This window comes from Leiobunum rupestre, chromosome 8 (assembly GCF_980474605.1).
Source record: "Leiobunum rupestre chromosome 8, qqLeiRupe1.1.hap1, whole genome shotgun sequence".
In the NCBI taxonomy this organism is placed as follows: Eukaryota; Metazoa; Arthropoda; class Arachnida; order Opiliones; family Sclerosomatidae; genus Leiobunum; species Leiobunum rupestre.
The window spans coordinates 3,039,629-3,055,834 of NC_143391.1; the positions used below are offsets into that span (position 1 = coordinate 3,039,629).

At 38.0% G+C, this 16,206-nt stretch overlaps 1 protein-coding gene and 2 non-coding genes across 3 annotated transcripts; 1 reads left to right on the plus strand and 2 right to left on the minus strand.

The window, feature by feature from the left end:
* Positions 1 to 9,279: 9,279 nt before the first annotated feature.
* TRNAA-AGC (transfer RNA alanine (anticodon AGC)) lies at positions 9,280 to 9,352 on the plus strand. The gene has a single exon. It is a non-coding gene; the product is annotated as a tRNA-Ala (tRNA).
* Positions 9,353 to 9,578: 226 nt separating this feature from the next.
* Positions 9,579 to 15,021, minus strand: LOC149931681 (uncharacterized). The gene is made up of 2 exons (XM_090156011.1): positions 14,002 to 15,021; positions 9,579 to 10,011 (listed from the first exon to the last, which is right to left on the minus strand). The coding sequence occupies exon 1, from the start codon at positions 14,839 to 14,841 to the stop codon at positions 14,032 to 14,034; it is 810 nt and encodes a 269-aa protein (XP_090012137.1). The 5' UTR covers positions 14,842 to 15,021; the 3' UTR covers positions 9,579 to 10,011; positions 14,002 to 14,031.
* Positions 10,112 to 10,183, minus strand: TRNAH-GUG (transfer RNA histidin (anticodon GUG)). Its single transcript has one exon. It is a non-coding gene; the product is annotated as a tRNA-His (tRNA).
* Positions 15,022 to 16,206: the final 1,185 nt, after the last annotated feature.

The window sequence follows — 16,206 nt, forward strand, 5'->3', positions numbered from 1 at the left end:
ATGCGTAAAATCTCAACTAATTCAGAGCGCTGATTGATGCGCTACTTTTGGCTTTGCTTCCAATGCTGTGTTATAAAATTTAACCTCGAATACCTCAGTCTCCTCAGATCACAACTGGAAATTTATGATACGGTCACCGTTACAACGCAGATCTTGGGTAGATCGAAGTTACGTTCATAATGTCATCGAAATCGCTGAAATTTTGACTGTGCCTACCACGATGACAATCATGTTTCCATTTTAGTCGCTTCAAAAATGTATGGATTATTGTATGAATTGATATCTTGGTACTTTCTTCCGAAGATTGAGCTAGATGCGAATCGGCCTTTGTATGATGTAACATTGGCGTTCTTGTTTTGATGTTGCTGCTGCGTCACAGATGACGTATCGATGAAGATTTACATAAGAGTAAATAGTTCTTTTTGTAAACTAACGTGGCCTTCTTGTTGAAATGTCGCTCATACGTCACAGTCTCTTACTTTGACAAGCCTACTAGCGCGCGCTACAGTCGCGAGGAATATAGCTTTTTCTAGAGCGCGTGAAAATCGCTCGTGCGAAGAATACACAAATAAAGCTGGGTCTTGTGACGTAAGAGCAACATTTTAACAAGTTGGGCAAGACTACTTTTTATTTTATAAAATCAACTATTCGAGAAGGCAGCCTGTGTTTTTAAGCATAAAGTGAACTGAGCTACCTAAAAACAAGTTCAGCAAGCGTAAAGCCTATTGAGAGGCAGATATGCCAGGCTGGCGGAAGCGGCTTATAAGCTGAGTATGGATTTGGAAAACATGACAACTGGAATCAGTTGGGCATAGTATCAGGGTTGGCACTTTTTTTATTTAAAACAGTTTTTTTTATTTTATAGGTCGGTTTACAGTTCGTTCGACGCAGAGTCTACTTTACAGGGGTACGCAAAAACTTGGATTTTTCTAGCTTCTTTCAATCGAGAGATTGGGCCAATAGTTCCTAAACTGTAGCGAAAACGTACTAGTGGCGCCATCTCAAGAACTTCTGAAATTAAAAACCAAATTCTAACATGGCCCTGCCCCTGTGACTTACTACCCAGTTATACATCAGTAAACCCACCTATTGAATTTGTTGATTTTTATACAATTAATCGCTCTATTCCTATATAATTAACGGATATTTTACTTTTATGAGTTAAATGAATTAAATTAAATCTTAATTGAATTTAAATACTTTTTAATATTTTAGTTTGTTCAAATTTTCTGTATTTTAATTTTTTAAGAAACTATTTTTGCCATTATTAAATCAATAATTATTTTAAAAAATAGTTGATTTAAATCAAATTGATTTAAAATTTTAAATCAGCTAACCCTGCGTAGTAAATTAGTAACTTCCAAAAAGGACATAAGTTTTGAATTTATCCACCTCAATCCTTTCGTTCCAAAACTACAAAACCCCGAAATCATAATTTGATCACAGTCCACTTTCCATTTGTTATCCAGCCCTGTCCATTTCTAGCGCGCAGCGGCGTAGCAAGCAGGGGGACAATGTCCCCTCCTAAATTTTCTACTAGGGGACAACACCTGTGTTTGTCCAAGCTGAAATATTGTGAATTTGTTTTTACAACCATTATGAAAAAGATAAAATTGTCGTTTAAAACTTTTAAAGTAAGAGCAAATTCAACTTTCGAATTTTGATCAAATTGAAGTAAAATATCAAAATATTGGTCCACTTTTATAATATCATATACAGGGTGTTTCAAAAGGTTATGCAAATATTTGAAGGAGTTGTAGGGGGTGAGTTGAGAAGTATGCCTGTTTCTTTCCCCATTTTCCTACGATGAGTTAAAAGAGAGCCAGAGTTTGGCCTACTAGCCCCTGGAAGTAGGCTGCTACAAGCGCAAAACCAAGCAGCGGGGAAACGCGAACATTAAGGATTGGGTTCGTGTGATAGGTAAAAAAGGACTTTGTAAACAAATCGAGCTAACCAGAGTAAAAAGATAACTTAAACAGTATTTAAAGTTCCTGCTGCTTGGTTTTGCAGCCTACTTCCGGGGGCTAGTAGGCCACACTTTGAAGCTCTCTGGCGCTCTTCTAACTCATCGTAGTAGGAAAATGGGAAAAAACAGGCATACTTCTCAACTCAACCCTATAACTCCTTAGCATTTTAGCATAACCTTTTGAAGCACCCTGTATATGATATTATAAAAGTGGATAAATATTTGTAAATTTTACTTCCCAAACTCAAAACGTTCCTACGCCGCTGCTAGCGCGCAGCTTTAGTCCCATTCGACCGAAAAAACATTCGACCGAAGGCGGTTTTTGAGGTGTCCCATTCGACCGAATTCCGCCGAAACGTGCGGTTTTTATGTGTCCCATTCGACCGAACGCTTTTATGTGTCCCATTCGACCGAACGCTGCTATATAAATTGGCTTTTGCTATGTTTTCAATTTATTTACTGAAGTCGTTTGCAACCACCAAAACAAATGTCAAAGAAATACGCTGAAATGAACTTAAGGTATGCAACCGCAATCAAAAACTACTACAAAGACCGCGAGAATCCTTTGAAATCTCAAAATGAAGTAGCACTCTCCCTACTAGATGCAGTAGCTATGAATTTAGCTATGCCATTTTAATATCTTTGTACTATGCATTTATTTGAAAATAAAATGGAATGAGCATGAATTATATTTTTATCTTCACCTAGTCAAGAAAAGTAACTGAACCAAAACTGAAATAGTAAACTTAACCAACTCTAACCTAACCTAACCTAAACATGGATCTTCGATAGTACATACCTTCTAAATAAAATACCAAATCACCCCGCCAATTGGGCTACATTTTAAAATTCTTTCGGTCGAATGGGATTTCGGTCGAATGGGAATAAACGGGCGCGCAACGCGATGATGTCGTGGACCAAATTGTTTTCCTCTCCCCGGATGCCCCGGTGAATCTCCGGCGAGATCTGGGGAATAAAGGGGTGCCGTCTAGCCCGAGCCAGTAGCGCAGCCCCGAAACAGGGTCAAAGCGGCGCTCTCTCCTTTCATTTTTATCGCGGTTTCCGATCTCGCAACCCTCGCTCTTCGATGCGGCCGTTGTGGCTAATGAAACCCCGCGTGCCCCCTTAAAGCGCCTCTTCCGCAAAACCCCGAAATTAAACGATACCCCGGATCTTCTTTCTAGGATCGCTATTTTCAAAACATGGATTTTAAACTATGTGGCCTATAAACGTGTCGGACGCGTCGAATATCTCTTAAAAGGACCACTCTCGTCAATTTGAACTACGTCATTCGGTCGCCGTTCGTTGTGAAGTCAAGTTGCGACTTGGGCTCGGCATTCGGATAAAAAAAATTCTGTTTAGTTCTTTTATATCCATATCCGAATAAAAGCTTATTTGTTGCGTATTAAATCGTATAATAGTCGTGAATATTATCCATAAATAAACAGTTAATCGAATTTTTTATGATAATTGAAATTTTGACTCGAAAAAATAACATTTTTTATACATGTATGGGATTGTATGCGTATATATATGTATTATTTTAAAGAATGAGCTAGTTAGGTCGGTTTGAAAACTTTGAATGCTAGTTTTGACCCAAGGTTGGTAAAAAATAGTGCTAATTTCTTTTATTTATATGTAACTTTGTTTAAGTGCTTATAGTGAATAAAAACTTATAATTTTTACTTAGGTTTGCGCATAGACCGCAGGCTGGAAACGTGATTTTTCAGAGAAGAGGTGGGGGGCATGACACGAGAGTTTCCCTTTCTTATGACGTAGTTGGATCCCAGCGAACAAACGTCGCGGGAAAATAGGCTTTCAGTTCGGCTGCAGCAAAGCGCCAGGTCTAACTTTGGCTGATATTGCGAAACTACTTAAAAGTGATTATGTAGTTACAATTAAAGTTAAATATGTATTAAAGTTTTAAAAGTTAAAAGTATTAGGATTTTATATCCATATAAGTCTCATTGTATTAGTGTAAGTTTTCTAATATTAAATTTTGAAAGTTCATTACGAAATGATTTTGTTTTAATTTGAAATAGTAGTTAAACTACTTAAGTTTACTGAAATATTATGATCAATTTATTTTTAAGGTTTTTTATCATTCCACAAGCCAGTGTGATATTTCATTGTAATATTTTTGTATTTAAAGCATCTAAAATTTTAATTGTTAAAATAAAATATTTTTAAGTCTATATACGTTTCTCAATTTATTAAATCAATACTTAATGGACCTAACTTTAATTTTAAAATATAATTTTTAAATTAAAATTACTCCATAAGCCACTTTTACATTTCATGTAAAAACGTGCAAAGGGCAGACAAAGTTTTGAGCTATGTAAGACTCCCGTATTTCGTAGAAGTTAGGATCCAACTACGTCATCACCTGAGGCACGTGGAGGTTTCGCTTTTTTCTGCGGAGAGAGAAAAAATTTCCCGCGAATAATCCCCCCTTGGTTTTGACCGCTGACGAGACGAAATTCTTGGTTCACACGCGTGATATCACTTAGACCCCGGTTCGCTTATAGCCAAGGCTTAACTTCATTTCAAATTATGACCAGAATTTTGAAAATACTAAAATGTATCCCAAAACAGTTAGTTAAACATATTTACTATACATACAGTAATATTATTTGACATTATTTTGAATTTTAATCCCATTATTTTGAAAATACGAGCAATTTGACTTCCCCGCCTTGTCGTTTTGAAAGCGATTCCAAGCGAACCGACTTGGACGAGTTGCTTCCCGAACCAACACGAAGCGATTTCTCGCGCTGGTTTTGGAAACTAGTTATCTTAAACCAAGGATACTGTATTGCAACCATATTTTTATATTATATACGTAATTTCGAGTGGAAAATTCACAAGATACTAAAAATTGGTTTATCCATTTGTGAGTTACTCAAAGTATGGATTGTATGTGAAAGTAACATAAACACTCGTATACAGGGCCGGCAGATCGTGTTAATCTCTGGTGGGTAGTCAGACGAGGGGGGGGGGATTTATTGGGTTATCCTACATAAAACGATAGGCCTATATAATACTAATTAAGATAAATTGATAGAGGTAAAAACTACAAAAATTTAGTATTCTCAAATTTATTATCACATAGTATTAATTGTGCAATGCAAAAACTGTACTGCGCTTTGCATTTTCGGAAATGAACTGATTCAACAATTTTTTCATATGACTCTACGTGTAAAGATGTTTGAAGGATCTGAGTACAAATATTTAAACTCAATTATATAGAAAGGTAGAGACAACGTTATAAAACGTAGTACTGACAACTGTGGGTACTTTCCCTACCCCAGTTTGTGGTAGAAAACGTCGTTCCTTTAAATTAGGCACCGATTATTTAAATTACAATTATTTAAAAAATAAATGGAGCCTTTATGGCTTTGGTGTCAAATAAGCAGTTTTGGGAGAATCAGTTATTTATTATTTGAACACTTACATTAGAGCCCACTACTAACCGAATAATCAACTCAATATCATATAGGTCATATACATTTAGTATCGTTTACCTTCTAAAAGTTATAGTGTACGCACTTATCAATCCTACTTCACAACGCGAGGTAGAAATGTAACAGCTGATAACTATTTTATATAAATGTTTGATACAGAGAGACTAATGACGACAAACATTAACGTTAAAATACACTTATGAAAATTATGCTTTTATAATTTTATGTATTTTTAAATTTTGATTTTGATGATTTACTTCAATCTATTTTAATCGGGGCAGTGCCGCGTGCATAGTTTTCAACATCACCGATATTTAAAGCATGAGATAAAGATAGTGTTGTATTTATCTTCCGCATCACTTCCCGATATAAGTCCGTCTTTACCGTATTTTCAGAAATAGAAAGGGGATTGACGCGAGGGAAATAAAAAAAACTTGTCAAAGGTCTATGTTTAAGTTGTGATTTGCCCTTTTGCGAAGACTGCGTTTTATTATTCACGCTTGTCTCATTAGAATTAATAACTTATATTTAATAACCTATTTTACAAATTTACTTCTGCAGTTTTTATACTGAAAAGTGTCACGCGTTACTCGGACTCACTCCTACAATGGGGAGAAGAAGAAGGTGGGGAAAAACAGGGAAAGCGGTTCTTCTCTCAGGGACGAATTTTTAATTGTGGCCGGTACAACGAAAACCATTAAATACGATCCCGTTTATGAACTAACTTCATCAAGGAGGGGATAGGAAAAACACGTAGTCCCGGGAAAATTGTGCAAATGATTATGTAGGCGGCATGGCTCTATTATTCGTTGCAAAACCTTTTCGAGGAGAGTGGAAACCTAGCTATTCTGTGACAATGGCCGTGGCTCTATCCCCACAGTACCGACTTTGATGACATCAATTCCGGGTGGGTAAAATAACCACCCGGAATTTCCCGGGTGGGTACTTCTACCCACCATACCCACATTATCCGCCGGCCCTGCTCGTATAATATTTCTAGAGTTGTTAATTTTCCGGAAAAATTAAATGCGGAAAGTTTCGGCAAATCGAAAAAAAAAAATTGAAACATATTACTTTTGCGGGAAATTTTTGACTTACAACTAATTTCATATATATTAAATAACAACTTGTTTCACATGGAAAATACAATTTAGTGAAGCGTGAATTGTTACCTTAGTTTAAAAAATCGTAGCTTGGGCTTCATTAAAGGGGAACGGCCAAACCTTTCCAAATATGGCCTTATTTCCGTATCAAAAGATTAACAAGACGTTCAATATACTAACACGTACCTTTTTTTGTCTTGAAAAAATAGCTTTTGTCCCAAAAAGTTGAAACGAAAAATAACGCCGCCATCTTAGGGGCTGTCGCCAGCGCCCCTAACCCCTTATGAGCGATTTGCGAACTATCCTAACTTTTAAAATCGCGCAATTTAGGCTTAGGTCTCTTATAACTTCAACGCGCCGCGCGTACAAAACAATTTTTTTGCGTCTTGAGCAGCGAGCGCTTTTACTTGGTTTTTCTGTCTCAGCAACTTCTCACCAGGTGTCGCGGCGGACGCGCGCTTTTCGATTTCCCGAAATTTCTTTATTTTATTAAAAATTAACCACTCAATATTTTTTGATGCGGTTTTCGACATAAATTTTAGTTTTTAATGGGCTATAGGGCTATCTAACTGGTTAAAGCTTGACCGTTCCCCTTTAAGCTAGAGTTAAGACGTTTTTCAACTAGTATAACGAAATGGTAAAATCTTTAATTTATTATTTGCGTTAATAGAAATAAGTTACCATGGAAACAAAATTTCGTGATCGCGAGGCACGAGCTTAACTATAGACTGGAATAATTATTTTAAATTCTAAAAAATAAATTGCTCTATAGCCAAAATTTTATAATGTTTCCAGATTTTTCCGCAAGAGATATAAATTGTGTAAAAATATTTTATCAGTCCACCCCCTAGCCTAGCTACGCCAATGTATTTCCTTGATATAAATAAGTTCAGAAAATATTGTAAAATTTAAAATTTCCTAAAAAAATACAATAAAATAAAATATTTTCTATTTGAAGATTCAATTACTTGAAACTTAGTCGAAGAACCAAGGACCAGGAATGTAATGGGACTCGCTATACATCCTCTCAAAAAAGTACGTGTGAAGTCCATTAAACATACGTCATTCAAGATACACCCTGATGACGTTTCAGTAACGTTTTTTTGAATCAACTTCCGACCCCTCAAACCTCCCTTGAAAGTAGTGGCGTAGCTGATAACTCAAAGCCCCCCCCCCTCAAAAATCTCTATGAGGCCCCCCTTTTTATTATTTTTTATGGTTAGCGGGGGCCCCCCGAAGCTCGAGGCCCCCCTTGAAGCTCGAGGCCCCCCCGCACCGCGGGCCCTGCGGACCATCAGCTACGCCACTGCTTGAAAGTCCCTTTAATCAATATATTAATTTTAGTCTGTTAGAAATTATCCACTCAATTAGCCCATGGATAGTAGATTTTAGAGGATCGGTAAAAAGCCTGGTTTTTAGCCCCCGTAAAATAATCTAACTAAGGGAGTCGTCCAAGGTTATTTGAATAAAAACAAGTATCGCTAAGAGTGGACGATACTGTTCGAAAAAAGAAAAAAGATAAACACGAAGTACATTTTTACGCCAAAAGGTATTTTTTCACGTTTTTATAGATTAAATATGATATACTAAATATCAGTTGATAGTTTTTATTGAATTAAAAAACCAAAATTAAAAAATAGTAAAATATAAAGCGCAAAAAATTACGTAACAATATCAACCGCATTAGATTGCCATTTTGAAAATTTAAGATCACGTGGTACAAACGACCTTGCAAGACTCCCTCGGAGTCTCTCGAGCTGATTGAAACGCGGGGACAAATAAAATGCACTGTGGAAGGGGATCGAAAACCTGTCCTCTTAATTTACTGTCCATGATTAGCCGAGCTAAGTACATTTATTTTTTAAACAATAAATAAATTATTTAAAATAAAAATCTGCATTAATTCAAATTTCAAAGTAAGCCACATTAAAATAAATAATTAAATTAAGACTAATCTTAATTTTATAGTACGCGTAAAGTATACTTAACAATAATTTTAAAATGCCCTAAAAATATTAAGTAAAAAAATCAATGAATATAAAAGATCATTAAAGATAAAAATAATAAATAAAATTAAAAATATTAATCTAAAATAAAAAATATTAAATTAAAATAAAAAATATTAAATTAAAATAAAAAATATTAAATTAAAATAAAAAATATTAAATTAAAATAAAAAATATTAAATTAAAATAAAAAATATTAAATTAAAATAAAATAAAAAATATTAAATTAAAATAAAATAAAAAATATTAAATTAAAATAAAAAATATTAAATTAAAATAAAAAATATTAAATTAAAATAAAAAATATTAAATTAAAATAAAATAAAAAATATTAAATTAAAATAAAAAATATTAAATTACAATAAAAAATATTAAATTAAAATAAAAAATATTAAATTAAAATATAAAAATTAAATTAAAATAAAAAATATTCAATAAAAATAAAAATATTCAATTAAAATGCGTCACAAGACCAAGTTTATTCTTTAGGCACGCGCGATTCTCCCGCGAGCTTTGAAATCCGAGGTTTCTCGCGATTCAAGCGCCCTCTTTTTTTCCTTATAAAAGCTAGTGACATAAGAAAACATTAATACCGAAGTACCACCATTTACCACTACACGGTCTATATATGCTAGCGCTTACGCCAAACAGCCCCTTTAGCTTTTATCTTGGCTTTTATGGCGTAACCTATTCTACATAGAGTATATTGAAATTTACTTTTTAAGCCATGATGGAACGTCGGGGGCGTAGCTCAGATGGTAGAGCGCTCGCTTAGCATGCGAGAGGTACCGGGATCGATGCCCGGCGCCTCCACTCTTTTAAAGTTTCATTAAAAATTTTGTAGTTTTGGCATAATGAAATTTTCGTGTTTCAAAAATACATTATTTTTATTAAATCATTAGGAACAATGTAAAAAAAACATCTTTGGCAAAAATTCATTTTATAAAAGAATCGAAATAAAACAGACGTTTAAAAATTCGACTTACAATTTCCGAAGTCCAACTTTTTATTTTTTAATTTACACGTAATAATAAAATTTTTCAAAAGAATTTAATAGTTCATCATTAGATCGATTTAGATATTAAAAATATTTTTTTTCTTCCCTCGTTGAATGACCAGGGTGCGTCAAAATTCATAAGTTAAATAAATCAGTTTTTTCATACAATACAATGCGTGTGTAGTCTTTGTACAATTTGGCACTTCAGTAGTACAAAAATTAAGGAACATTTTTTCTTTAATCCAGCACGTCGCGGTTATCACAATTAATTTAACTCCTTCCAGTATCAGTCAGGTAATAGCATGGTTAGAAGTAGAATAACCATGATAATAGTATAAATAGTCTATTTTGGGACGATGGTAAAAATTAATAAGGCACTAGAAGGTTTGCTAATCAGTTGAAACCTTGAAGGATCGTTCCAGAGCCCATCATGGCGCAGAGACTGGCTGCCAACTTCGTTATTTAAAGAGTATATCTGTGGAAAATGATAATAAAATGGTAAGTGAAATATCTTCAGAGATAAAATACATGGCTGTGTTAAATTAGCGATAGAAAGCGAAAAAAAAATAATGGCCTGCCGTGACCAGGATTCGAACCTGGGTTATTGCGGCCACAACGCAAGGTACTAACCACTATACGATCACGGCTATCGGGCCATGCATTGTAGACTGATTATACGCCGTGTCCTCAGTTTTGAGAATTTTGGGATTATAGTTTTACAAGATTTACTTTTAATATTATTATTCTACTTTAGTCTTCTGAATAATTGAATTAATTATTAAAATCTCATAATTGTATTTTAACATTTTATCTATAGGGCGCGGAGGAATTACGCGTAGTGATTCTTTTCTTTTTCCGTCCATAGATGTCGCGATGGAGGCGGCCTCACCGCGAGATACGAATCGCTGCGGGATAACTCGACAATTTCATCGCCAAGCCTCCTTATAAGCCCCAAAAGTGAAAATTTTGTATATTTAAGGTTTTGTTTTTAATTAATTAATTTAGAATAATTCAAGTCCTGAATAATATCAAAAGTATATAACATATTTCTTACGAGAAAAGTATAAATCCTTCTAATGTTATTTTCTTGAAACTTGTACCTTCACAGACTCCCGCTGATTTTTCAGAAGAAAAAATAGTTCGGGGCTAAATACATCATAAACTAACTTTCTAAAGCTATTACATCGGGAAAGTATAATTTTATATAAGTAAATATCTAAAATGAGTGTAATATTTACATTTCAAAGCGTTAGATGAAGTAATATAAAGTAAAACACGCCGTAAACATCCGCGACTTGGTTGTCGCGGATTAATTGTCACAAGTTAATAGAAACCCACGTGAAATAAAGTTGATGACGCGTTTTTCTTCACGGAGATGGAAGTGACGCCTTTAACTTTATATACGGTGAACAAGATTCATTAAATAAAATACCTCTAGGGCATACTTATGTTATGAGGGATTAGAAACTAGATGGCGCTTTCATTTTCTCATATTAATTAGATAATTAACGCCCCCTAGAAATTTAATTTGTTTTACCACGGGAAATGCTAATATTATCCTAGAAATATGGGGCAGCCGAATCCTACGAAAAGGATTTCAATAATAATAATCAGCTAGGCTAATACCCAAGGCACCACCTTAGGCCCAAGTCATCTAGCGACTTTTTTAAGCCAATAATTCAGTTGGCTGGGTTACAACGCGTAGGAGCTAGGAGGGTGGTGGCAAGCCCTTCATGCTTCTGTCGTTTTGGTAAAATAGGCTTACTTTTCGCAGTTCAAGGGTCGCGATCTCTCTAAGAAGGGGTCAAGAAAGTCAACACAAAAAAAAAGCTCGTAAAAGTGTCAACGTGGTTTGAATGTTCGACGGCAGTATTACAAGCTAAATAATGGCTGTGTTGATACGGCCATTTAGAATTTGAAATCGTGAAAGCCTAAAAAAGGGCGCGATGAAAATAGACAGATCTGTCGGGCGGAGGCGGCACCGGCCCGTTGTCCAGATAGCGAAAGTTAGCCCACTCCAATTGCAAAGATATTTTTTACGGCCCTCCATTGTGACTAGTGAAGTGTCCAGACTAGGAGTAAACTAGAGTTACTAGACTGCGTATGGTAACCCCCTTTAGTAGTAAAAAAAGTCTTCTATTCCGTCATCCCCCCAAAACGGTTGTCTGTCCTTGTCAGATTCGAGATTTCGGGTGGACAGCTGGGGGAATCTTACCCTCAGCGAGTCACCCCCAACACAATAGAGAAGTCAAGTCTGATGCGGTTCCATTTGGCTAGCGTGGAGAGTAGTTTACGAAGTAGCTGTAGAACTGCGAAATATTCCCGTGCCATAAATATACTTTGACTTTTAAGAATCAATTTAAATTAAGTCTATTTTGAGGTTTTTTGATACTGCTCGATTGAGAGGGGACTTTAAACGATCTGGGAATGTTACGTATTTGTGCGTTTTAGTAATTATGTAATTTCGAATTAACGAATTTCACAATCTCTGCCACCAGGTGTATTAGAAGCAAGGGTGATTGGAGCTATCTACGCGTTTTAGAAGACGATTTTTCGATTTAGTTTGTCGGACTTTGTTGCCCTAGCAACCGTAGTTTTGTTTTAAGATGGCGACCGGTAGTGAGGTCATCACTATATGACTCGTGTTTCTCATTTATTTAATAATAATAATAATCAGCTAGGCTAATACCCAAGGCACCACCATAGGCCTAAGTCATCAAGCGACTTTTAAAGCCATGAATTCAGGTGGCCAGGTTACAACGCGTAGGAGGGTAGCCCTGCATGCGAGCCAACAGTTCCCTTCACTAACTATTACTGTTAACCTCAACAAGTTTTTAGGAAGCGTAATTATTTTATCTTCCGAACTGTTGTAAAATATATATTTATACTTCTGGGTAGACTATTTTAGCTTTTTAACCTCTTTATTAGTGTAGTTACTTTTATTTGTATTCTTTGGCTCGCGCTGGGAAGAGAAGGGGGCAGATAACCCAAAAAAAAGCGTCAAAGGACATTTGATTGCGTAGTTTCGGATTGCGTACGTGTAAAATGGTACCAGAGAGGGGTCCGTCAGCGTGACGATTTCGTTCTCGGGTTACCGGGGGACCAATCATAACAAAGCAATGTCGGGGAGATGTTTGGAGTGCCAACCCAATAAGTGCCCTTAGCCGCTGCTGTTTGAAGGGGGCATCTCCATTATTAGTGGGCCCCCTCTTACTTACGCGGGGTCATCGAAAGGGCCCCTTCGCTTAATAAATGACTCTTGTCGTCAACTTGTTTCCCCGGGTTATTTATAGACATAGATATTACGAGACGGTCATAAAGATGCCCCTTATTAGATTGTATTATTAGAATTGTTACTAATGCGGATGGAAGACGCTCGCCTTTTTTTGGCAGAAAAAATATAGACGACTTTCGCGATGACACGCTTTGGCTCTAAACCATCTCTAATCGATGGTCGGAACACTCAATGGCAGAGTCACTTGGGCCCTTCGTTCTAGACAATCGATCCAAAACTCGCGAGATTTCGATTTAAAAATCCAGTTTACGATCAAATTCTCGCGAGATTTCGATTTAAAAATCCAGTTTTCGATCGAATTCTCGTGAAATTTCGTTTTTGAAATCCCGTTTTCGATCGAATTCTCGTGAAATTTCGTTTTTGAAATCCCGTTTTCGATCGAATTCTCGTGAAATTTCGTTTTTGAAATCCCGTTTTCGATCGAATTCTCGTGAAATTTCGTTTTTGAAATCCCGTTTTCGATCGAATATTTCCGAGATTTCATTTTTGAAATCCCGTTTTCGATCGATTATTTCAGAGATTTAGTTTTTGAAATCCAGTGTTCAATCGACTATTTCCGAGATTTTGATTTCGATATGCAGTTTTTTAACGAATATTTCTGATATTTCGATTTCGAATTCGAGTTTTCCTTCTTATACTTGCCAGACATCGATATCGAAATTCGAGAATAGTTACACCAATGTCGAACTGAAACTCGACGTGGTAGAGGCATTGACAGCGAGCCCGCGGGCCTCAATAAAATAATAATTCCGGGTCTCGAGAGAGACGTTATTGCAAGAAATAACTATGTTTTCAGGGAGGAACTTGGGAGAAGAGTCGAACCCGGGCCCGCCAAAGTTACACTAGACCTTGTAATTTGTACCGACTTCGTTCAATTCTCATTGGGCTTGATCGAGATGGAAATATTAATTGTTACAGAATAGGGCACCCGAATTAATAAAAAAGATTGAAGGCCGACTACATAGTTGTTCGGTTTATTCTGCCTTTTCACTGGAAGTTGGCTGGTTGCGTGGCGCAGGAGCTATAAATGAAGCCAACTTCAAATAAAAAGACATACTGTAGAGTCAGCCTTTAGAAATCACGATTTGAATTTTTCGAAATTTTTACGTAAATCTAAGCTACTTAAGATAACTCGATTAGATTTATGAAATTAAACGGAAATCAACTCACCAATAGGGTTGTCAACGTAATAGCGAATGCCTATTCCGACTGCGGACACTGTCCAGACCAGGCGCCCTCCATCCTCCAAACGGAGAAGGCGTAGCTGAGTCTCTCGTGGGCCACGTAACTGCAGGAGGTGCTCAGTTTGGAATCGGGCTCCTCCTCGCTGTTCAGCACCTGGTACAAGAAATCGATGTACCTGGACGCTAATTTCAAAGTCTGTATCTTGCTGAGCTTGTCCGAGGGCAGAGTGGGGATGATCTTGCGCAGCGAGGCGAAGGCTTCGTTGAGGCTCTGAGTCCGCTGCCTCTCGCGGACGTTGGCCAGCACGCGCTGGTTCTGTATCTCCTCGTAGCTCTGTTGAAAGGGGCGTTTTCGCGCCCGGTTCGGGGACGCCGAGGTCAAGCAGTTGACCCTGGAGGTCGCGCCGCCGAACTCCGCGCCGGGATCCCGTTTGCCGGCCCCAGCCGCGCCGCTCCGACTCTTCCTCCGCTGCTGGCTGGGCGTCCTTTCCGGGGTCGATTGCGAAGACGGGGTCGGAGGCGTCAAGGCGCTCATCGGGTAATGACAGTTGCCGCCTCCGCCGTAGAACGCGTTCTGTTGTTGAGGTTGACTGTACATTCCCAAATACAACTCTTGCCTCTGTCGTTGCGTCTCTTCGGTGGCGTACGCGTCCGTGTCCAAGTCGGAGAAAGAAGGCCGGCAAGCGGACAGCGTCAGAGTCCCCGTATCGGACATCCTGGAGAGTTGGATCGAGTCGGAAGATGACGGAGAAGGGGTGTAGCTCAGCAACAACTGTTCTTGTTCTTCCTTGACGCCGCTCATGCTGGCACCGCTGCAAATTGGCATATTCCACGTTCGAATGCTATTCAAAATGTTCTTAAATGATCTATATTTCTTATAAATCGAGACACTCTTAAAGTTCCTCGTCGATACGCGGCCGTTATTGACGGGAAAAAGTTAAAGTATTTCTATCGTCAGTTTCTTAATTAGAGCGACGGGACGAACAGATCGAAGACGTTCTTTCGGAGAGGTTTGTGAATTGACAATGAAAGAAAATAAGAGTCAACTAGTCGGAATTGACTCCGAGGATGGAGCCGCGAGAGAGCGAGAGGGGGTAGCTGCCGAAATCTTCCTCTTGTCCAATGAGACGCCGCCGAGGGTGGTTCCAGGGATCTCAACGGGACACCCCCCTTCCCGAAAACTTTCTCTCGAAGTTCCGCTCCAAGATCTTCGTTTCCCCCCCTCTCGTAGAACCCCCCTCTCGTAGAACCCCCAGCCCTCAGTCCCAACTCCTCTCTCCGTCACATCCACCCACCGCGTCATCTTTCGCTCTAGATGATGCCTCTCCTCGGACATGATCCCGTCGTCTCATCGGCGGACACGCCAAGAACCCCCCTCCTTCGGTGCCCGGGGTCGCCTATCTCCAACTTCCGGAGCAAAAGCGACTGTCCCGCGAGAATCGCCATCATCCGTTGTCGAAGCAACCCGTGAAAATTTTAACGGTCCTTTTTTCCCCGCGAGCGAAATTTCAAGCGTGCATGGTTCCTCTCCTTTTTATGAAGCGGAATTATGGTCGGGTCGCGTTTTTCCCAGATTTTCGGGAAATGAATTTTGTCCCTTGACAAAACGGAGCAGGTGCCCCATTGACTGGCCTAAATCTCTCTCTCTCCCTCGTCTTCAGACTTGCGGGCATCAGAATCCCTATCTTGTCGGTAGTTTTATCTTTTTATTTATCGCTAGCAGATCGGCGATCGTCTAGCCGCGGTCAAGTCGTAAACGAGGATATAGCTTTCGATATCGGAAGTTGATTTTTATCTTCCGGGGCGATACGACACTCGTGGGCGGAAGTGACCATTTATAGAGAATCTTCAGATATTTTCACCGCACCTCGGTTAGAAAACAAAACACATGGGCTTTCTGGTTTTTGTTTTGTTTTATTTTCTTAGGCCTACCCATATTTCTATAGAGATAGGGTTAATTAGCAGGGGTATAATAGGGGGCAGTGGCGGGTGGCAACGCGACCTCTGGCGGCGGAAATTGCTTCCGTATGCAAAGCTCCCAATCATTTTGGTCCATTTCAAAACCTTAAAATTCTTAAGTATATTCAAAATCTCTCCCGAAGGGTTTTTCACGGATTAATCCCATCATTCCCATGTTCCAAAACGTTTTTCACGGATTAATCCGAGGGGCAGTTCACTCCCATGATTAAAT

Coding starts and splice junctions, on each gene's coding strand:
- LOC149931681 (XM_090156011.1), bottom strand. CDS start 14,841: ATGCCAATTTGCAGCGGTGCCAGCATGAGCGGCGTCAAGGAAGAACAA.